The sequence below is a fragment of the Equus caballus genome, chromosome 22, assembly GCF_041296265.1.
Source record: "Equus caballus isolate H_3958 breed thoroughbred chromosome 22, TB-T2T, whole genome shotgun sequence".
Lineage (NCBI taxonomy): Eukaryota > Metazoa > Chordata > Mammalia > Perissodactyla > Equidae > Equus > Equus caballus.
Window position 1 is genome coordinate 36,772,489 of NC_091705.1, and position 24,152 is coordinate 36,796,640.

General features: G+C 45.9%; 2 protein-coding genes across 3 annotated transcripts in view; both read left to right on the forward strand.

The window, feature by feature from the left end:
• Window positions 1-24,152, forward strand: part of EYA2 (EYA transcriptional coactivator and phosphatase 2) — a 253,768-nt gene that overhangs the window by 53,444 nt on the left and 176,172 nt on the right. For both annotated transcript variants that reach the window (XM_023626655.2, XM_070247876.1), the window contains exon 2: window positions 23,725-23,843. In XM_023626655.2, the coding sequence (XP_023482423.2) occupies window positions 23,735-23,843 (109 nt within the window). In that variant the 5' untranslated portion in view covers window positions 23,725-23,734. The remainder of the gene's footprint in view (window positions 1-23,724; window positions 23,844-24,152) is intronic.
• On the forward strand, window positions 1,946-2,876 carry LOC138920237 (high mobility group protein B1). The gene has a single exon (XM_070247877.1). The coding sequence runs from the start codon at window positions 2,135-2,137 to the stop codon at window positions 2,780-2,782; it is 648 nt and encodes a 215-aa protein (XP_070103978.1). The 5' UTR covers window positions 1,946-2,134; the 3' UTR covers window positions 2,783-2,876.

The window sequence follows — 24,152 nt, forward strand, 5'->3', positions numbered from 1 at the left end:
CGGCAGAGTCACGGCGGTTTCAGGGCCCCCGTGCCACCTGGCTCCCGAGTCTGACCTGGTGCACCTTCTCCCTGTCTCGTCTCGGAGAACTGTTTTCCTTGGCGTGGGATGGAGGCAGGTGACCCCACCTGGTTGGTTTGGGCCCGGGCTTGTTCAGCCTCCCAGACACTTCTGGTCTCGGCCTCTCGACTTCCCCGGGTTGGCACAGCCTCACCCGCCTTGGCTGCCGTCCGCCATGCCGTTCCCTGCAAGGACGAGTGGCTCTTTCTAGAATGTGCTTGTCCGGTCAAGGTTGACAGGCTTCCCCAGCCACCGTCTGTTGACTTTCGTGGGAGACTGGCCGCTGGTCGCTGCGGACATTGCTCTCAAGACTCGTCTTCTCGCTTGGGGTGTGGAGTTGGCTCAGCAAGCAGGGGCCGGGCCGTGTTCACGGGATCATGTCTGAAGAGAAAGCCAGGGCCCGTGGGGGACTTGGCATGTAATCCACAGATGCAGCAGCGGGGACCGTGGGGAGAACTTTAAAATGCAATGCAAGCAAACTGTTCCTGACAACTGGGGTACCCACAAGGCGAGCTCCTACCGTCTCTTAAATTTCACTCATTCATTTGACAAACACTTATTCAGCACATCTTCTGTGCCAGGCACTGTTCTAAGCACGAGGGGTAGAGCAGGAACAATGTAGTGATGAACTCTCTCCTCGTGGGGCGTGTTAAGATTTTAAGCAGCACTGTCTGATAGAAACATAATGTGAGCTAGAGAGGTCAGCCACGTGTGTAATTCTCAATTTTCTAGTAGCCACATTAAGAAATATAAACAGAAACAAGTGAAATTAATGTTAATAATATATTGGAACCCAGTATGTTAAAAATATTATCATTTCCGCATATAATCAATACTTTTAAGATTACTAATGCGTTATTTTACATTTTTTTAAATACTAAGTCTTTGAGATCTGGGTTGTATTTGGACACATCTCAGTTTGGACAAGCCGCATTTCAAGTGCTCAGAAGCCGCATGTGGCTCATGGTTACTATAAAGGGCCTCATGGGAGAGGTAAGCATTACACAACTTAATACTCAGCTAATTATTAATGCAATGGTAATAAAGGCCATGAGTGAAAAGTTCAGGGTGCGGTGAAAACTGCTCCAGTAAGGGAGGGTGGTGGCGGTCACAGAAGACTTCCTGGAGGCAGTGACTTCATGACACATATTCAGAAACCTAAATCAAGTTCGTTGCTGGACTCCTCCAGGCGGCATGGCTCAGAGTCTCTATTCTCCAGCACCTGCAGTGGTTCTGTGAGAGTCAGTGAACACAGAACCCATGAACATGGCCCTGCTCGCTGAGCCAACTCCACACCCCAAGCGAGAAGGTAGTAAGTGAGGGAGGCAGGGTGAGCATCAAAGGCAGAGGGAACAGCTGTGCATAGACCCCAAGGTGGCAAGGAGCTTGCTGCTTTAGCGGGACGACAGGTAGAATGTTGTCATTGCTGGAGGGTTGAGTAGTGAGGGATGTGATGGCAGACAGCGGTAGGAGCCAGGTCACCCGAAGGACCCGGCGTGCGTCCGGTGCACGGTGAGGCTGCACTCAGAATGACAGCTGGCACCGGAGAGTCGGCCGCGGCTCGGAGTTATTTCACGCATCTGGAAGATCGGCTTGGCTGGGAGTGTGGGATGCCTCCAGGACAGCCCCAGCTGACGGCTCAGCCAACAGCCGTTGCTCCGCTTCTGGTACAGCAGAGCCCCACTCTTGTTTAGTTGGCCATGTGCTCAGGCCAGAGGGGTGCAGGATGATTAGACTAAGCCCCTTTACCGTGGTCCAGTTCTGACCCGTGAGACCTAAGGGGGTGTCTGCTGGAGGATGCTGGCAGGGATGTTCCTCCGAGAAAAAATGAAAGGGCTTGTGGGGGGCACCTCTTTTCCACTTCCTTCCTTCCTGCTTTGGATAGGGTCATGTCAAGATCTGTTACTTGGGGGCCGTGGTTCTCAACGTCTTGTGACCATAGAGGAGGCCAAGAAATAGGCAGAGGTACACAGCCATTGCAGTACATTGAGCTCCATAGAGACAGCGCCGGGGCAAGTGAGAGCCGGACGGGCACTGGGCGACTCTGTGCCTCGCTGAGGAAAAATAATTAAACATGGGCAAAGGAGATCCTAAGAAGCCGAGAGGCAAAATGTCATCATATGCATTCTTTGTGCAAACTTGCCGGGAGGAGCACAAGAAGAAGCACCCAGATGCTTCAGTCAACTTCTCAGAGTTTTCTAAGAAGTGCTCAGAGAGGTGGAAGACTATGTCTGCTAAAGAGAAGGGAAAATTTGAAGACATGGCAAAGGCGGACAAGGCCCGTTATGAAAGAGAAATGAAAACTTATATCCCTCCTAAAGGGGAAACAAAAAAGAAGTTCAAGGATCCCAATGCACCTAAGAGGCCTCCTTCGGCCTTTTTCTTGTTTTGTTCTGAGTATCGCCCCAAAATCAAAGGAGAGCATCCTGGCCTATCCATTGGTGATGTTGCAAAGAAACTGGGAGAGATGTGGAATAACACTGCTGCAGATGACAAGCAGCCTTATGAAAAGAAGGCTGCTAAGCTGAAGGAGAAATACGAAAAGGATATTGCTGCATACCGAGCTAAAGGAAAACCTGATGCAGCGAAAAAGGGAGTTGTCAAGGCTGAAAAAAGCAAGAAAAAGAAGGAAGAGGAGGAAGATGAGGAAGACGAAGAGGATGAGGAGGAGGAGGAAGATGAAGAAGATGAAGATGAAGAAGAAGATGATGATGATGAATAAGTTGGTTCTAGCGCAGTTTTTTTTTCTTGTCTATAAAGCATTTAACCCCCCTGTACACAACTCACTCCTTTTAAAGAAAAAAATTGAAATGTAAGGCTGTGTAAGATTTGTTTTTAAACTGTACAGTGTCTTTTTTTGTATAGTTAAAGAAGATGTGGTATATATACACAATGGAATACTACTCAGCCATAAAAAAAGACGAAATTGGCCCATTCACAACAATGTGGATGGACCTCGAGGGTATTATGTTAAGCGAAATAAGTCAGTCAGAGAAAGACGAACTCTATATGACTCCACTCATAGGTGGAAATTAGTATATTGAGAAGGAGATCTGATTGGTGGTTACCAGGGAAAAGGGGGGGTGGGGGGAGGGTACGGAGGGGAAAGTGGTGTACCCACAACATGACTAACAAAAATGTACAACTGAAATCTCACAAGGTTGTAATCTATCATAACATTAATAAAAAAAAAAAAAAAAAAAAAAATTACTTTCCTTTAAGTTTGCTTCTCCGAATTCTCTAATTTTTTCCTACAATAAATGTGTGCTTTTTTTAAACCTTAAGCAAATTCTTTTTGCACTCCCCTTTTCCATCAATTTTTATCAGTTTTTGCCCTATCAACTAGGATTCTTGGACAATTGTTGACATTAATCTTGTTTCCTGGGTTTTATTTCAAGGCATTTCCTACTAACCAAAGTTAAAATGTGGCATTTGAAAAATCTGATTTCAGATGAAAATTACGCATAAAAAGCCAACCATCTTATAATTAGATCCTCAAGTTGGAAAGCGAATACTCTTTGCAATGTACGACAAACCATAGTTTTCACCTTTCTATTTCCTGGTTTGATAAGAACTGTCAAATTTCTTTTTAAAAAAAGTACACATACACACTTTTAATTTGGTATTCCATGTTCATTAAAAATCAATTCAGATTTTAATTATTGTGGGAACTTGACAATTCTAGCAGTGGCAAAGCTGAATTTTATCTTACTGTTATCTAACAAAAAGCAAACAACATTGTAAGACTGCAAATGTTTCACCATCTGGTAAAAATGAGAATATATTTCAATCAAGAACATACTATCTAAAAAAATAGTATTGCTATCTAGTCATATGAGTTTCTCATTACATTTCCGCAGGCCCTACATGTTTAGAATAAATGTAGCATTCACATAATACTATAGTCCATGAAAAGAGTATATTCTTTTATTGTTTTTGTTCATACATGTTAAGTTTCAACTTTCAATAATAAAATTCAATAAATTTGATTCCTTAATAATAAAAAAAAAAAAAAAAAAAAAAAAAAAAAAAAAAGAAATAGGCAGAGGTGCTTGCCTAGGCCCGTTGTTGACCACCCTGGCCCACGTTGCCAGACGTCTTGCGAACTGCAGTCACCGTGCCTGTGCAGTTTACCGTGCCGTGCGTGGTGTGGATGAGCAGGCTTTTGCCAGCACGTGCTGTGTGCCAGGCAGTCTTCGAAGTGCTTCATCTCACATCGTCCTCTCAGCATCTCTTATCCCCCGTCGTACAGGTGAGCCGGGATTCACACCCAGGTTTTTTGGCCGTTTTTAACCACCACGCTATCCTGTCTCTCCGGTTTTTAACGTGTTGGTTTCGAAAGTTTGTTTCACTCCTGGAACAGCTTTCCTCTAAAACAGGGTTTCTCAACCTTGGAGCTTTGGACATTTTGAGCCAGATGCTTCTCTGTGCTGGGACTGTCCTGTGCATCGTAGGACGTTTAGCAGCATCCCTGACTCTACCCACTAGATCCCAATATCACCCTTCCCGAATTGTGACAACCAAAAACAGCTCCGGGCGTTGCCAAGTGACCCCCCAGAGGACAAAATCGCCCCCCGCACTGAGTTCTCTGCTCTAAAAGATGTTTCATGGCTGGCCACCTGGGTAGCCCTGTATCCTTGTCTACATCAGTTAATCTTTCTGGTCCTCAGTTTCCTCTTCTGTTAAAGGGAGGGACAATATTATTTACCTCGTGGGTTATGGTGAGGATTAAATGAACCAGTATATGCAAAGCACCTTACATAGGGCTTGGCGTACAATGAGCCCTTTCTTAATGGGAAGATTTGGCTCAGAGGTCCCTCTGTTCTGTCTGGCTTCAGCTCCCAGGAACTGCGAACTGGATTTTACCAGCAAGAATGAATTCCATGATCCGCAGTGAAATCTACCTGCGGTTGGCTCTGGGAGTCAGGGGCATCATCTGTCTTGCCCCCCCCCACTGGATTCCCGGGCTTTAGATCAGTGCCTGGCCCATGGTTGTTGCTCTGTAGTGTTTACCAAATGAATAAGTGACTTAAATCCTTGTGAATATCTGTGACACTATTTTTTTAGATCTCTCTTAAGGTTTCTCCCATTCTTCTTTGTCTTCCTTTGTGTTTGTTTTTATTATTTTTTGTTTTTTACTGTATTTCTTGTTTTTTGCTTTGTTTTTGCTGTCACTGTGTTTTTGCTACCCTAGAAATTACAGGTCCTGAGGATTCTTCAGCGCAGCTGTTGGCTGAAGCGTCATCAGCTGGGCCAACCTAATTCGGAGCCCCAAACCTGTTTTAGTAATCCCCTCGGCTGGTTTCAGCCCCACGTTACGCCCTTTTGGGGTTTGTTTAATTTTTCCCAGCAGGTTCTGGCTGGATGTTACACCTGGCCAGGGGCAGGTCTCAGCAGAGAGGGCGTGCTTAAGGCTGTTGAGGTTAGGCTTCATTTAGAATTTGGAAATCCCTCCCCCTTTGTGTACAAACACTCTGTAATTTATTATTAAGAGTAGGAGAGAAGGGGCACTCAGAGGGTCATGCAGTTTCCCTGAAACAGAGCCTACAATTGAAAGTGTGCCAGCCCATAAAAGTGAGGGTGTTGTTCCATCTCTGAGCCGGTCCTATAAAATGTGTCTCACATTCTTCCCCTGGATCCTCCGATTGGAGACATGATGTTAAAAAGCAAGTCAACTCAAGGGGTCTTTGATTGACGAGGTAAATTTACAGATACTAGCTGCAGCTTTTGTGAAGAATAATGCTCAGGTTTTCAAGGTAGGCATGACGGAAGCACAGTGAAAGTATTTACCAGAATCCGGAGTGGGTGTGAACTGATATTTTTCTCAAATGGCTGCCGTTTTTTTGTTTGTTTCTTTCCTTTTTCTCCCCAAACCCCCCGGTACATAGTTGTGTATTTCTAGTTGTGAGTCCTTCTAGTTGTGGCCTGTGGGATGCCGCCTCAACGTGGGCTAATGAGCAGCACCATGTCTGTGCCCAGGATTCGAACCGGCAAAGCCCTGGGCCACTGAAGCAGGGCGCTCGAACCTAACTACTCGGCCATGTGGCTGGCCCAGTGGCTGCCATTTTGAAAGCTCCTGTTTCCATGTCTCTGTTGGCCTCCACTATAGAAATTGGAGTTTTCTACTTGCTTAAGTGTGTATATTTATAGGAGAGTTTCTCAACTGGGGTAATTCTAACCCCAGGAAATTTTTGGCAACGTCTGGAGATATTTTGCGTTGTTGCAAGTGGGGGAGAGGGGTCCCACTATTATCTAGTGAGGACTGGGGCCAGGGATGCTGCAAAACAGCCTGCAGTCCACAGGCCAGCCCTGCACAGCGAAGAATCATCCAGCCCAAAAGCTCAAGAATGCCAAGGCTGAGACATCCTGAGATAGATAGAGGTTCATTGCATCATTGATTAAAATAGCAAAAAACCCCATAAATAACCTGACCATCCATTTTTTGGAGAATGGCGAAATAAACTTGGGGATCTCATCTCAGTGGAATATTATGCAGCTGTTAAAAAGAATTAGGTGGCTCTGAGTGTACTGATGTCAAAAATTGGTCACAGTGTATTTTTAATTGAGAATTAAAAAATATACAACACAGTTTTTATTTTAAGATAATTTAATATCTGCTTTTGGTAATATTAAGGAATTTTGTAGGCATGGATAATGGTATTACGGCTGTGTTTTCAAAAGAAGTCTTTGGTTTTTCTTTTTTTTAGGGATTCATACTGAAGTATTTACAGGTGAAAGAATATGCTGGCTGGGATTTGCTTCCACGGACTATGAGGGGAGAAGTAGATGGGGTGGAAGCGGGATAGGATTGGCCATGAGTTAATGGTGGTTGGGCCTGGGCGATGGGCATAGGGAGATTCGTGAGATGAGTCTGGGTATTTTTGTGTGTGTTCAGAATTCCCCATAATATAAAGTTGTTACACACATGCACACACACACAGATACACACACACATAAATGCATTGAAGAAAGTCTCATAGAGATGATAGATGATTGATAGATACATAGATACAGACAGACAGACAGACATTGACTTGGCTGTGTGTAACACAGAACTGAAATCATAGTGGCATAAACAACCTAGAAGATTGTTTCTCTCTCCTGTAAAGTCTGAGCCGACCCCACAGCCCTGCTCTGCGAAGCCATGGGTGGCCCAGACTGCTTCCATCTCGTCACATCATCCTTAAAGGGCCGCCCTATCCCTTGTGGTCCAAGATGGCTCCCCATCACGCCGCATTCTAGCGAGTAGGAATGGGGGAAGGGGGAGTTCACCCCCTGCTTTAAGGACATGACCTGTGTGTCGAATGCATCACTTTTGATTCCACCCTGACTAGGGTTTAGTCACATGACCACAACCTAACTGCAAGGGAAGCTGGGAAATTCTTTCTGGGCGGTGCATGCCCTGTGAAGGATCAGGAATTCCTTTACTGTAGAAGAAGAGAGAGAATACTGGGGACCCCCCCAACAGACTGTACCGCAGTGACCCTCAAACGGTGAGTGTTGTTAGTGCAGACCAGTGGCACTGTGGGGACCTTTATCTTTTTACATTGTATGTTGCTCTATTCAACTCTTTTACCACGAGCATTTATTTCTTTTTCTTTTGTAGAAAAGAATTAAACGTAAAAAATGCTGTTGATAAATGGTGCATGGATGCTTCTTGTGTGTGACACTGTGAGGCTCTAGGGTCCTTATGCAATGTTCCTTTAACTGCTCCTAATTGGCTGACTGTTTAGTGCCAGTTACAATTGCTGTACTAGATGCTAAGGATGCAGCAGTGAACAAGACAAAGTGCCCCTCCCTCATAAAGTGAACCAAGAAATATGCAGCATGTTTTAAGACAGTGATCAGATACGTAAAGACCAATGCAGCAGGGTCAGGGGATGGAAAGGGGGGGGTGGTTGGAGAAATGGGGAAATGGGTTTGATAATATGATCAGGAAAGGCATCTCTGAGGAGGTGACATTTGAGAAAACACCTAAATGAAGTGAAGGAACGAGTCACAGAAAGATCTGGGGAAGAGGACTTGTGGCGGATGGAACAGCAAGTGCAAAACCGAGAGATGGGAACCAACTCACTAGGTTTGAGTGACAGCAAGAAGGGCAGCATTCCTGCGGGAGAGGGAGAAAGGGCGGGACTCCCAGAGGCGAGGTGGGAAGGGCGCTCCCGGCCCCATCCTGTGGCCTTGGATTGGGTGTTATCTTGGGCTGTTTGGGTATTACGCTAAGTCATTATGGCCAAAAGGTGTTTTATCTAATTATTTGCAACTATTTTCAAAATGTGGAAAAACATTTCATTGAATAGTGTAACCCAGGGGAACGAGATTTCTGTTCCAGCTCGGCCTGTCGTTAGCTGTGGGACCTGAGGACGTTTGCTTAGCCTGTTGGCCTCTCAGTTTCTTCACTTGTGAGGGTGGAGGAGGAGTTCACTCTGTGTCCTATTCCGTTCTAAGAACTAACCAAGTAGTCCATCATTTCATCCTTACAACAGCCGTAAGCCATGGGTACCATTTTTATCCCCATTTGACAGGTGAGAAATTGAGACAGGAAAGTCAACCAAGATCCCATGCCACCAGTAAGTGGCAGAGCCAGGATCTGAACTCAGGCACCTGGGCCCCCGACAGAGCTGCTTAGTCACCCTTCTTTTCTGGCCTCCTGCTGGCTCTGTCCACCTCCGGGGCTGGCTGGGAGAGTGCACTGAAGAAAGATTTGTGACAGCAATTTGCAAGAATGTAGATGCAGGACAAGTGTATTAATATTACTGCCATACTCTTGAATCTCTCTCTTCATTAAAAAGTATTTTTAAAAGTTTCTAAACCCCTAATGAAATAATTGATTCAGGCCATGAGCATCAGTGGATGAACCCATTAGATCAAAGGTTTACCAGCAGCTTCCTAAGGGAGGAGGGTGTGGCCACCTGGACCCACTGACCCCTATTAGTATTAGTAGAAAGGGGACACCTGGACGTGGTTCCCCTCCTGACGTGGTACAAGGGGAAGAACTCAGCGCCGGTCCGAAGCCTTCCTGCCGCACCCCCCCAACTTCATCTAAACCTATTTTCAAGTGAATTTGTGGGAAATATGGTAGAAAGAGAAATAAGTTAACAACTCCATGAAGAAACAAACAGAAAAGTCCAGAACATGAGATATTCTGCAAGACAGTTAACCTAGTTTCTGCAACATGTCAATAGTCTGTATGTAAAGAAGGGGAAAGCTATTCTAGATTAAATAAGTGTAAGAGACACAGGAAGCAAATGTAGTGTGCACACTTTGTTTAGATCCTGAATCGTATAAACCAACCTTAAAAAGGGCGTGTGGAGACAACTGGGAAAGATTGAATATGGCCTGTGTTCAATCTGGGACAAGGAATTATTGTGAATTTTGTTAGGTGTGATAATAGAAAGTGTCCGTGTTGTTAAGTGAGGTATGGCAGAGAGAAGAGACTTCAAGTTCAAATTTGTTTTAAAAACTTCACCAAAGAGAAAAATCAATCCAAAAGCTTAGAAAAGACACATGCGGTGAAATCTTGTTGAATCTGAGTGATGAATGCTCAGTGATTCGTTTTACTATTCTGTCTGCTTCTGCATATGTTTGAGATTTTTCATTAAAAAAACTTCTAGCCCTCACCATGAAACCATCTTACAAAGAAAGGAGGGGGAAAAATCACTATGAAATGGCGTAAAATTGAGCCAACCCCAAAACAAGAAGAAGGACGTTTAAAAACTCAGGAGTCATGGCCCGGCCCGTTCAGGTTCAGGGTAATGATGTAATTAGAGACGATCAGTCATTAGGAAAGATTAACTTTAAGACATCTGCTGCTGTGGCAGATGGCGGCCGAGCAGAACGTTCAGAGTCAGACGTCCTGGCTTTCAATCCGCCTCTGCGACTTAACAGCTGCTTTTAGGCAAGTGACTTAAACTTCCCATCCTTGCTTTCCTGATCTGTGAAATGGGATGTGAGTTCTGCTGATCTCATAGGGGCTTTTGGGATGATTAAGAGAGCTCAAACATGAAAATCACCTAAAACGGTGCCTGGCTCCTAGACAGCGTTGGCTGCATGGGAAGGATTATTATTTTCAGTTTTGTAATGGTCCGTGCGTCACAGGGGCACAAAGAAGGGTCGGGGTAGAATGAAGATATTCTAACATTCAGTTTTTAGTATTCCGTTTCTTACCATTTCTCCGGATTTTTCTCCCACCCCTTCCCCTCACTGAAATTAGTATACCCTTGCTCTGTAGCCTCGGAACCAGTCTCTCTGTGGTTTAAAATGGGTCCAGGTCATTGCGGTGGGCTGTGGTTGGATGGGCGAGGGGGAGAGGAAGAGTGATGGGCAGCGACGCTGGTGTGGAATGTCCTGAGGGTCGAAACTGTAAAATGCCTTTGCAACCGGCGAGAATGCAGCCTCCCGCCAGCTGCGTGCTCACTGCCTTTTGGAGAGGGGGGGATCCTGGGGCTCCCATGGCCTTCAGCACTTGACGTTCTCCAGCCATCACTGGCAAGGGCAGGCCTTCCCTTACGGTAAGAGTCTGTGGTGTTTTGCTCTGTGCCTTGTTTTGTTGGTTGCGGGTTGGGGTTTTTTCATGGCTCTGCATGAGAAATATTCTATAAAGTTCTGCGTTTTGCTCCAGGGCCCTGCTGAACCCAACCTGAAATCAGCAGAACGTGTGTGGTCCTGTCGTGGTCTGTCGCCACACACTGGGTGCTTCGCTGAAGGCCGCCTCTTGTGGGCCTCGTGAATACTGGAAAACGAGTTGTAAAATGCGGGCATCTGAATTTGAGTCACCTTAAAAAAAAAAACAAATCTCAAGAGGTCATAGACTGTATGATTCCATTTATATAATGTTCTTAAAATGACATTTTTAGAGAAGGAGAATGGCTCAGTGATTGCCAGGAGTGAGAGGTGTTCGGGGGTGGGGAGGACGAGGGTGGGTGCGCCCGTGAGGAGCAGGACAAGGCAGGACAACGGAGAGGAGGGGCTGCGGTAGTTCTCTGTCTGGATCGCAGTGATGGCTACACGAATCTACACGTGCGATAAAATGATGCAAAGCCCCGCGCGCGCACACACACACACAGTGCACCGATGTCAGTTTCCTGGTTTGCTATTGCACTCTGGTTATATAAGATGTAATCACTGGGGGGAAAGGGACTGAGGGGTACCCAGGACCTCTCTCTACTATTTTTTGCAACTTCTTGGAATCTATAATGATCTCAAAATTAAAGGTTAAAAAAAAAGTCCCGTGGACAGTGAAACTGGATCAGCCACAACAACAGGGCCCTTGTCTTTCGTGCTGTCAGGAGCGAGGGCAGCGTGGTAAAGCTCTCCCATCGACCTTTTTCCTTCTGCAGCAAGTTCACGTGAAAGAGCATTCATCAACTGAGTGAGAAAAGTTAGTCTGGGGCTAAGACTCTAGTCCCACGCTGGGTTTCCATTCTGACATGACTCTCCCTAGACCTTAACCTGCTGGGCTGAGTGATGGTGTTGAGGGGTAAACTGCTGTGGAGGCGTATTAAAATGATCACTCACGTCTTCCTAAGGGGCTTTTGGATAAAAGCTTTCAGATCAGGGAATAGAAACAGTGCAGAGGGTGAGGACAGGACGTGGCCATTGGGGATATAAATTGATTCAGCCACTCCGAGGGGCAATTTGCAAATGTCCTTTACAAGTTTAAAAGTGGACCCAGCAATTTCACTTTGGGGTCTTACTCCTAGAGAATTGCGTGCGTGTGCGCCCAGGAAGACCTGTCCTGAGCAGTGCGGCGTTAGTTATAATGACAGACCCTGGGAAACCCAGGGGCTGGCGGGAAGAGCTGTGGTGTGGACATACCTGGGGATCCTCCACACCAGCTAAAAGGAATAAACTAGATCTTGGTGTCATGACGTGGAATGAATACGAAGATATTTTATTATTAGAGCAAAAAACATCTTAGAACAGGATGTACACATCAGTGACATGGATAAAAAGACATTCAGAAGATGTTTATAAAACAATACTGTATGTTTTTAGGAAGATGTGTGGGAGTTCATGTGTGTTTATGACTAGGAAGAGGTCTGCAGAGCTATTCATTACATTAGTAACTGTGGATCCAGCTGGTGGGAGATAGTGGCCAAAAGCAACTTTCATTTTATTTTAAAATTTTAAATTTTTAAAACTTATTTACAAACATCTTGAGATATTACTTGGGTAGTTAAAATTTTATCTTAAGAAAGAAAAGGCAATCCAGTTCTGTTCACAGCAGCAGGAGACAATCTATGTGACTCTGCTGTCTATACCCCAGCCATCTGAGGTCACCCAGTCATGAATGTCACCTAAGGCGGGACACCAAATCCCTCTCTAGAGTGTCGCCTTCATGAGAGGAGGAACTTGTCTGTCTGATTTGACACCATAGCCCCAGTGCCTGGAGCGGTCCCTGGCCTTCCAAAAAAAAAAAGGGGAAATAAATTAGTGAGTGAGCTGCAACTCTCCTCTTTGGTGTGCCATGTGAAGAGTCGGCGATTACAAAGGCTTGGCCGCCTCACTCAGTGAATGCGTCAGTGAATGAATATAGCGTCAGCTGTGTCCCTCCTTTATCTGCCTTCTTCATCGCCTGTGGAGAGGACTCTGAAAGTGTCTTGCTCATCTGGGAGGACGGTTCCCTCTGTATCCCAGCCCTGCCCCCACAGCTTCTATTAAGTGACACCTTCCCCAGTGGAAGGGAGACGCGATGGGGGATGGAGATATGGACAGGAGGAGGGGCTTGTGGCCTCACCCGTGTAGCATGTGGGGGTCCTTCCCCCTGGATGTTGAAGTTGGCCACAGTGACAGCAGCCCCCGAAGTTCGCTGGCTGCAGCTACAGTTTACTCCTACCTGAGCGTCCACACTGAACACCAAAGATGTGATGAGCGTGTATCAGAAGGTGCTACTCAGAGGTAGTGTTGGGAGCTGCCCTGCCAGCGGCTTGCGGTAGACACCTTCCAAGTTTCGTGTCCCGTGGGAGAGAGCGTCGCTTCATCCTGGGGCTCTCATCGGCCCCGTTCACTCACGTGACCACCACCCCTGAGCCAATCACTGTAGATGGTGGGATGGGAGATGCTAATTGCCAGGCTCGTGGCCTGTTAGTAGGGTCAGCGCCACCCAAGTCATAGGGACAGAGTGTGAGGGAGAGGCAGTTCCCCCAAAGAAAGAAGAGATGCTACTGCCGCAAGACCCACCAGGCCAAAATGCCAGGAACCCTCTGCTCCCGCCACTTTCCTCCTGGGCCCGGACTTTCTCCTCCGTGCTGTGGCTCTGGACGTCCCCACTTTCCCCTCCTGCTTTCTTAGCTCAAAGCAGGACCACCAAAGCCATTTTGCAATACATGCATGTATCGAATCTTCTCATTGTGCACCTTAAACTTACGCAATATATCGATTATATCTCAATAAAGCTGGAAAAAAGATAAACCTAAGAGAGGGGAAGAAAGAGCAGGATGGCCAAGGGCCTGACAGCCAGGCAGAGCTTAGTAGTGTAATCACCATAATTAACAAGCACCTGGTGTCAATTGGACAGGAATTTTGGGACCACTTCTCCCTTCTGGGATGGCCTTGGGGACCGCAGCATCCCACGTGCATGTACCTCTGATCATGTCCTACATACGGTACTGACGCTGCACAGAACAGTAAACCAGGGTCTCAGACTCCGTGCCCAGAGGGCCAGGCTGGGAGGTGGCTGCATGCAGCATCTGGGTGGTGACAATGACAATGACAGTGACTGGCGCAGTGTTTGGCACGTATAATAGGCACTCGGTAAATATTGGTTGAATAAATGCAGTTCATTCATCAGCACATTCATTCATCATACAACAAATATTTATTAAATATCAAGGGCAAGGCCCTGCAGATTTGGGGAATGTCATGGTGGATAAAATATTGGACAAAATCCCTGCCTTCAGGGAGCTTACAGTCTAGTTGGGAAGATGGATGGAAATTAAATAACACACAACTCCCCATAAACATTGTTATAGGGACTGGTGTGTGAGAGAGAGAGACGTGGGCCTGGGGAAGCTGCTGTAGGGGAATGGGATCCCCTCAGGGAGGGCCTGGGGAAATCGTGATACGGCTGAGACCTGAAGGGTGAGCAGGAGGGCATGGCGTTCCAGGCAGAGGGAACATCATGTGCAAAAGCCTCACGACAGGAGGGAGCGTGGAGTGAGAAAGGCCAGTGTGCTGGAACGAGAAGTCAAGCAGAGAGAGGCCCCATCAAGGCTGTGTTCAGAGGCCTTGGCTTCATTCTAAGAATAGTGGGAGGTTATCAGCAGGGATGAGGTGAGGGGGGCAGGTTCAGATTTATGTTCTCGGGAGCCCCTCAGGCCACCCTACAGAGAACAAACTGCAGGGAGGCGAGCGTGGCTCAGGGAGCTGGGCCCAGGGGCCGTGGTAGTTGCCCAGGGAGAGAGGGTGGAGGCTTGGCCCTGGGTGATGGCCGTGCAGGTGGAGAGCACCCGGTGGGTTCCGAGGATGTTTCAGAAGCCGCCTTGGCAACACCTGGTGACGGACTGGATGTGAGAGTCGAAGGACAGGGAAGAGCGGGGCCGGTCCCGGGCTTTGGGTGTGAGCAAGTCCCCCCTCCCGAGGTGGGGAGACTGAGGGCAGAGCCAGCTTGCGCTTTGCAGGTGTACCTTGAAGGAAATCACCTGGGGGAGCTGGAGGCGGCCAGAGACGGCCAGGTTTGGGCCACAGCTGTTGTCTTTCCAGGAGTGTGTATGGCTGTCGCAGGCTTGGGTTTCTAAGCCCTTGAAAGATGCCGAGAGGTGGCCCTGCCATCTGTGCTCTCCATCCAGCAGGCAGGGCCACTCTCCTCAGCCGAGGTAGCCAGTGCGCTCGGGGGCGTGGAAAGGTGAGCCGCTCCCCGCCTGGGACCCTCCATCTGCTTTTGATCCTTCCCAGCCTTTGAAGTCGCCCCCGCCCCCACCCTCCAGCTGTCATCTCTCAGGCTCCTCAGCGCTCCCCCAGTGCTTCCCGGTCCCCGGGGACCGGGGTGGTGACAAGGGTAACAAATGGTGCAAGCCGCTGGCAGCAGCAGGCCAGGGACAAGGCCAGAGGGCCGGGCTCTTGAACGCCCCTTTCTTCCAGCTCTCTTGGCCGCTTCTGAAGCAGCAGGGCATCGGGGGTTTGCAACAATGCAACGCAAGAAAAAAAGAATTGTTGTAAATGAATGCCATGCCTTTGCTTCCTTTCTGTACCTCCATGAAAGAGCAGCGGAGTCTTCCTCCTCCCCCAGACCCTGCTCAGACTGTCTGCTTTTTCTCTTCCCTCCCCAGCGAGGAGAATGAGCTGGTCTCCTGTTTCAGGTAATTGCCAGGAGAGGAGAAGGGGAGAACGTGAGGGAAGCCCCCCTCCTCATATTGCAAGAGAACTCAACTCTGCCCCTCCGACCACAATAGGACCAGGGTTTCTGCATAATCCTCCTGACAGTTCCCAGGGTCCACCTGGAATGAAGCTAATTGTGTGTTTCAAGCTTTTGTCGATGTGAATGCAAATCACGTCAGTAGCTACCCTGTGTGGAACACCCACCCGCTCACACCGCCTCTCACTTCACCTGCAGGGTAACCTGCCGGGAGGGGACTGTTATTTTCTCCATCCGTATGGATAAGGCTCAGAGAAGTTAAATAGCTTGCCCAAGGTGGTACGGCTGATAAGACACGTAGCTGGGGTTTGAAGCCCTGTAGCAGATGGCAGAGCCAGGACTCGGACCGGGTGGGTTAGCAGACACTGCGGCTGGATGGACCCTGGGTTCAAATTCTGACGCAGTTCTCCTTGCAAGCTGTGGTTATGAGCACAGACCCCAGAGCCAGACCACCTGGTTGTGAATCCTGCTTCCACCACTAGCTGGCGGGTCACTCTGAGCCTCAGTTTCCTTATCTCTACCCACTTCATAAGATTAAATGAGCCAATAGATGCCAAGAGCTCTTGGCCCCAGAGTCAATGCTCTTTAAGTGTTAGCTGTTTTTATTCCTAGTATCTGTAAAATGAGCACTATAATCGGCCAGGTTAAGACCTTCAGAGGCTTCAAAACACCAGAGAGATCAGCTTTGCCCCTCCGCTGCCCCGTGTCATTCAATAACAAAGCCAGATGACCCTAAATACAGACGGAACTCAGCGCGTGCTGAAATCTAAAGGGCTGCTTTTTAGAGCCTCATGGCGGAACAGGGTAAGGGTCACCAGACAGGAGTGATGAATGTGTCCCTGGTGCCTTTGGTTTGCTCAGACCCAAATCTGCGTTTAGTCGGCCTGTTGGGAAGTAGAGGGCGATAATGGTCTCTCCCAGAGCAGTTGAGAGAAGTAGAGAAGATACTGCAAAAGCGGTCGGGGAAGTTGCCCGGCACGTGATGGGTGCTTGGGAGATGGGAGCTGAGATTAGAGTTTTTGGGAGGATTTTTCACACTCTGAGCTGCCTTAAACTGTTTATACTGCTAGACTTTGTGATCCGTCGTTTGCTCCTGGAAGGTAGCGGTGCCTGGAAGCTGTAGCTGGCAGCGGGACAAGAACAGCTGTCAGGTTCTTAAGTCGGGGTCCTGTTTACTTTGTGACCAACGTTTCTGTTGCTTTGGCTTTATTAGCAATATTCACTTATTTGCCTCCAAACGATGCTGTGTTGGCATTGCTATAGGTGTGTTTGAATTTTAGATCTTGCCTTGCCTAACAGAGACCTAGACTCAGTCTATTATATATGTCTGTATTCCTTTTCGGAGTCAAGACCATGCAAATTAACTTGCGGAAGGGCAAATTTTTAATTGTCACATCTTGGTGGATTGATTCTTTTTTCATTACTATATGTTCGTCTAAATCTCTAGTAATAGTTTTTATTTCCAAGTGCACTTGAAATTGTGTCAGCCTTCTTTGATTTGCTGTTTACATCATATGGATGTTTCCGGTATTTTGCTTTAAATCTTTGAGTGTCTTTTTCTTTAAAAGGAATCTCATGTAATAAACATGTAGTTAGCTTTTTAATCCAGTCTTGTAATCTTTGTCTTTTGATGGGAGTATTAGAATATTCTGTTTCTATTTAATGTACTAATTGTAATGTAATGTAAAGATACATTAAATGTTTATATTTAACATAATTATTGATAAATTTGAGTTTAAATCTATCATTTTAGGTTTTTTTCTGTTTGTTCCATCTCTTCTTTGTTTCTTTTTCTCTACTTTCTTGCCTTCTTTTGAATTATTGTTTCTATTATTCTATTTTCTCCTCTGTTATCTCGTTGGTATACATTTTCACTATTATTCTCTAAGTAGTTGTCCTAAAGATCATAACATGCATCCTTGGTAAATCTTAAAGTTTACTATAAATTGGTACTTGTATCTCTTCCAGGAAAATGCAAAGTCCTTAGAATATATTAACTTCATTTATCTCTTGTGTTGCTCTCCATTCCTTGCTGAATTTCATGCTTCCAGAGCATTTCTTTTGTCGTGCAGGTCTGCTGGTGGCAATAATCTTAATTTTGGTTTGTTTCATTTTTGTCTTCATTTTTGGAGCTTTTTGCTGGCACAGAATTCTCCATTGACAGATGAAATTCCGTTGTTTTCTAGTTTCCATCATTTCTTTTGAGAAGTTGTATTATTCCTTCTTTAAAGAGAATTTGTCTGTTAAGCGGAGTGTACCGTTTGACTGTGATATGCCCAGGAGTGTTTTTCTCTGTATTTATCCTGCTTCTGGCTCACAGAACTTCTTGATTCCATTGGCTAGATGTCTTTCATCAGTCTTGGAAGATTTTCTATCAGTTTCTCATTACATGTTGTTTATGACTTGTTCTCTCTCTCCTCTCCTTCTGTGGCCCCTGTGACATGTATGTTAGACCTTTTCTCCATGTCCCATATTTCTTTTATGCTTTTTTTAAACCTGTTTCCCAGCTTCTTTCTGAAATTTGTCTACTGACTTATCTTCCAGTTCATTAATCTTTCCTTCTGCTGTGTCCCATCTGTGGTCCAACTCCTCTATTGAGTTCTAAATTTCAATTGTTGTATTTTTCAGTTTTAGAATTTCCATTTATTTTTTAAAGATTCGAGTTCTTGAGCCAGCGCTGATGGCCTGGTGGTTCAAGTTCAGCATGCTACATTTCAGCAGCCCTGGTCCGGTTCCATACCACTCATCTGTCAGTAACCATGCTGTGGTGGCGGCTCACACAGAAGAACTAGAAGGACTTACAACTAGCATACACAACTATGTACTGGGGCTTTGGAGAGGAAAAAAAAAGAAAGAGAGAGGAAGATTAGCAACAGATGTTAGCTCAGGGAAATTCTTTCTTTAGTAGCATCCTCCGTCCTAAATCTATTTTCTTGATCATGTTATCAAGGTTACTGGGAATGCCAAGTTTGGTAACTCCAGTGTCTGCATCTTATATGACTTTGGTTTTTGTCTTGGTTTTTGATCATTTCATCTTCTTTCCTTGCATGCCTGGTAATTTTTTATTAAATGCTCAACATTGTGTGTGAAAAATTGTGGGAACTCTGGAAGAGGACATCTTCCCCAAAAGAAAAGTAGCTTTTCTTCTGGCAGGTGGTAAGAGTAGAGGCAGACCACACTGATCCAGTGATGGATTCAGGTGACTCAAGACAGGACCTGTTTGGTTTGCCCTTGCTCCAAGGGATTGGCCTTTCAGGTTAGAAGCCTGCTGTGTTTACCAAGGATCCTCATCCTTGATGGGCCGTGAACTCCACTTTCTGCCTCCCTGGTACGGGGAGAAGGTACTTGCCAAAAGCTCTGCTTGGTTTCCTGCCTTCTTAGCTGCCCCTTCTGCCTGGCTTCTCCGACTCTCTCCCCACTCCACTTAGGAATCAGCACATGGCTTGAAGCTCGTAACCATCAACAGATGCTCCCTTCTCCGTGGTTCTCGCATCTCTAGGGCATTTGTTCTTTGGGTCCTAGCTGCCTGAGTAGCTCTGAACTCCAGTTTTTGTCCCCCCCAGCCCAGTGAGACTGGAACACTCTAAGCTGTTCTTTTGTTTCTTCTGTGCTTATAAATCGGCAATGTCTTGAGGGGAAAAGTAGGAGAGGTCCGGCTGAACTCAGTCCATGTCTCATCTCTCCGGGATCTTGGGCCCTCAAGCCCTGCCTTGGTTGCCCTCCAATGCCTTGAAACAATGGGTTGTAGCTTGTATTTCTTATTGTGAAAGTGAGATTGAACAAAAAACACAAACTACCCCATCACAGCTGGGAGGTGAATTCGGTTGGAGAGTTTAATACATATTAGGAAAAATGGCTTATTTGCATTTTCTCCAATATTGGAGAAAAATGGAACTTTAAACCATCTTAAAAGGAAGACTTCAGATGAATTAAAGATAAATCTGAAATGTAAAATTCCAAGTCAGTAGCTTAAAATGTAGACAAATTTTAATATCCCAGGGTTAGGGAAAGAATTTTTACACCTAGAAAAAAGGAGATTATGGGGCAAATATGTAAGAATTTTTTGTTCTATAAAATACCATAAATAAAGAGAAGAGACAAATGAAAGATTAAGAAAAGAAATTTAAAGCATCTAAAACCAACAGTGAACTGCTGCCTGGACTCTACAAGGCACTCCAGCAAACGAACAAGACAAGAAGAAGGAAAACAAAAGAAAACCCAGTAGAAAAATGGGCAAAGATAAAAAATATAAATAGTTCCCAGAAACTCATGCCCCACCATTATGTGAGTATATGTTCGAACTCACTAGTAATCATAGAAATGCAAATTAAAACAGCCATGAGATATCATTTTCCATCCATCAGTTCGGCAAAATTAGAAAGCTGGGCAATGCCCAGTGTTAGCAAGAACTCAGGAAACTAGACGCTTCCGTACTTGTGGTGGGATTCTAGGTTAGCACGGGGTTAACAGAGGCCAGCGTGCTAGTACTTGATCGGGTTCAGATCACGCACACCAGCGACACAGAAACCCTCCTCCTCCAATAGAATAATTGTAAGGATAATTTTAAGAATTACTTAAGAATTTTAAGAATATATGTGTGTGTGCACACATGTATATGGATATACATAAATTATATATATATTTTTTTAATGAAGATGTTCGTTGCAGCATTGTTTATAGAGGCTGAGAGATAAAGGCTTCCTAGCCGTCATCACTGGGGCAGTGCACATGGAATCCTAGCTATCAGCTAGATAACCAGCCATCAATATGTATGCATTTTAAAATCAGAGTACAAGCTGAAAAAAGAAGTGTAATAGACAGAATGAGATCTCGTGGACAACACTATTCATGTAAATTAAAACACACAGGGACCGGCCCCGTGGTGCAGCGGTTAAGTGCGCACACTCTGCTTCGGTGGCCCGGGGTTCACCGGTTCGGATCCCGGGTGAAAACATGGCAAGCCATGCTGTGGCAGACGTCCCACTTATAAAGTAGAGGAAGATGGGCACAGATGTTAGCTCAGGGCCAGTCTTCCTCAGCAAAAAGAGGAGGATTGGCACCAGGCGTTAGCTCAGGGCTAATCTTCCTCAAAAAGAAAAAAACAATTAAAACAACATGGTATCATTTTTAAAGACATATTTAATATGTTAGAGTCATTGTCTAGCATGGGGTGGAAAATATGGATAAATGGGAATTTTTAAACATCGCGTTGAGAGAAGCTAATCACTCATTTATAGATTTCCTCCCTCCCTCCCTCTGTCCCAGGCCCTCTGCCCTCCATCCCTTCCTTCCTCCCATCTTCCAACAGATGTTAATCAGGTGACAGAATGAACAGGATTCCGTGTCAGGTACTGTGGGGGAAATAAGGATGATTTCCACATTGGCTTGGCCTTCAGGGATCTTAGGCAAGAGTGTAAGACGAATACGCCACAAGCTTTAGTAGCAATACTCTGTCCCAGAGGTAAAGTTCACAGACACATTCCTGCTCTGCTGTTAGGTCAACAAATGCTGTTTGGATGTGCTAAGAGCTCTTGAGGATGACAGCAACACTCAGTAAAATAAATGAGCTATGTGACTGAGGCCAGAAGTGCCACATTGCTGTGTCTTTCCTCATCAGGCTTTTCCGATGATGCGTATGCCAGGATCTCAAATGCAAAGCCCTATAGGGACCGGGAGGAAATACAAATGGAAAAAGAGAGTCAAATGTAAGGCACTAGGGAGTGGTGGGGACTGTGACAAACTGGAGCTCATATGCCTGGACCAAAATGGGCAGCTGCTACTCAGCTCCAGCTGATTGTTGCCATGCAGAAATGTGACAATATTTTTCCATTTTCAAGAGAAGCTGAAAATCTAGATTTTTATGTGAAATTGCCTCATTTTTAAATATTGGCAACCACTTCAAATCTTCAAATATTTTTAAACCCTGAGGAGGAGGAAAAAACAATTCATGTTGTTTATAACTGGATTTGGTCATTTAGCTAACAATTTGCTGCCTCAAATACCCATACTTATAACACCTGGAAATTTAGAGACGAGTGCTATTTTTTACATCATTGTTTATTTTTTAATCTTAAATTATTTGTACACACCCAAAAGGATGAAGGGAATGAGTTTGGATAAAATGTAAATTTCTGGCACCTACAGTCAGACGACAGGTCGGACGTCTGCTCTTTGCCGAGCTCCACACATAATGCTTTGATGTATTAAAGGAACGAGACGCCTAGGCCTCTCTCCTGGAGGGCCTGATGGCAGTCAAGGGACAAGAAAACAGGCATTCAGGACATACGTATACATGGGAATGTTTAGGACCCGAACGTTTATCAGCTAATGTAAAGACATAAACGGTAGAAGCTGATTTGCATGAGATTCTCCCATCAGATTATAAAGTATGTATAAAGCGCTTCCTGTGGGCAAGTCCTGGAATAAGTGATGTCTTTTTAAAAAATTTCTAAGTGCATCAGGCATGCAAAGATGTATAGTAACCATATGGCAGTTTTCTCCTCATACCCTAAAACAGAGGTTGGCAAACTTTTCCTGCCAGATATTAACTATTTCAGCTTTGCGGGTCTCTATGCCCACTGCTCTGCTCGGAAGATGCAGTATGAAAGTGACGGGGGACGGTACCGTGACCAGTGAGCAGGGCTGCGCTCCGAGAAAACGTTTCCATGGATGCCGCACCTTGGCTTTCACATCATTTTCACGTCATGAAATGATATCCTTCTTAGGATTTTTTTCAACCATTTAAAAAGGTGAAAGCTATTCTTAGCTCACGGGTGGCACAAAATCAGATGACAGCTGGATTTGGATAGGCCGTAGTTTGTGTCAACCCCTGAACTAAAACGTTACAAACACAGTTGAAACCCCAGGGCACCACTTCCCAAACTGCAGCCCCCTTTACCTGCAGTGAGCCGTTCTGAAATCGGTGTTTGTCGTTCCTAGACATACTGCTATCGTTTGTTGCTTGTGTCTGCATCCCCAAACAGCAGACAGTATTGATTTGTGTATTTTTCACTTCATAGAAATGGTGTCATACCTTGGGCACCCTCGGCGCCTTTGCCCGGGACTCCGTTTGGCCATCTCTCCATCATGCTGTGTGGCGCTCCAGTTCAGTCTTTTTCCCTGCTGTATTGTATTCCGTTGTGTGAGCAGTCTGCTCCTAGCTATTCTTCCTGTGGTAGCCAATGGGCATTTAGGTGGCCGCCTGTGACGTCTTTTCTTGACACATATCGTCTCTTTTCGTCTTCACCTGACTGTCAGGGAGGTACTGTGATCATCCCCCTGGTCCAGATGAGAAGACTTCTCGTTTAGAGCAGTGTGCTAACTTGCTCAAGGCAGTGAGCGGCAAAACTGGAATTCGAATCCGTGATCTTTTCACAGAATCCGAGTTTATAATCACGTCACTGTCAATCAGTGCGTTGTGTTTTATTCATGCAATGGTGACAGATCTGCCGAGGATGACCTTGCGACGCTATGTGGACTCAGAAAACTTAGCTTTCCCCTGAGGACAGCTTGAGTCGGCATCAAACCCAGCTGGTTGTAGTTTCGTCCTTTGAAAACTGCCGTGTGTGATGTTGTGCGTGTTAACCAGAACCCTCGTTTCCTAACCACGGTGGGTAGGAATTTTGGCGAAATAAGTACTGACATGGTGCAAGAGCTGGAAAAGTTTTCAGTAAAAAAAGAAAGACCAGGGAGACTCGTCCCCCTTCTCACTGGCCCCCGTCAACATGTTGTCAAAATCGTGAGTAATTCTGGAGCTGGTGTTTTCTCTCTTGGGAGGGACCACCATGATGGGCGGTGGAGGTTTGCCACCTAAGGGACCTGTTAAATATTGCCGACGCCTTTTGACCCTTTGTCTGTCTGTACAAGTCACACTGCGTCCGTTTTTCTCTCTTCACTGCAGTCGACTCGCACTTCTCCCCAAGCCTCTGGCTTTTGAAAATCCACATCCATTCCCTCTCCGCCTGTTTCTCCCTTCCTCTTCCAGGAGGTCTCCCTGGCTTGCTCCAGCTCATTTCAGATGACATTTGAAAGAGACCAAAGTATAATTTTTCTAATGGCAAAATACAGTAGGAAGGAGGGGAAAGTTTTAATCGTGTGGGTCTATTCTCCAGAGGGGAGCAAATCCTTCATTTTAATTCCTCATTTCCCTTTGATGAAAAGTTTAGTGAATTTTTATTATGTAGAATTTATAAGACGGCTGGGTTTAGGTAATCAGCTTTAATATTTATACTCTTAGGGAAAGAAGTAGGAATCATTAGTAAGCATGCATAATTAATGAATAAATTATATTTCCCTTTGTTTTTGTTCAGGTACAAGGAAATGCTAGAACTGGTGATCTCACCCAGCCTCTCCGTAAACAGTGATTGTGCGGGGAAACTGAAGCTGGGCCGCGCTGACGCCGATGTCTGGACTCTGAGTGACGCTGCAGGTAGGCCTCCTGGCGTGGGTTTTGGTGGACCTGTGGTGGTCCCTGCTTGCCCCGCTGAGTATGTAAGGGACTGATGGCCTTAGACACACGTCCTTCCAGAAGTACTGCCGTGTGACAGCTTCTCCTGCTGCTGTTTAGAGCGTTGCCACTGGACCGAAACTTGGGCATACGTAGCTGACAATTTTTGTCTAGTCATTAGAGGGAAAAGTGTGCTAGTCTGTGTTCTGAGCTTCCTGCCTTGGTCTCCAGTTTCCAGAAATGCCGACACCTGCCGCCCCTAGTCAGTTTCGGGTGTGTTCCAGGCCCGGC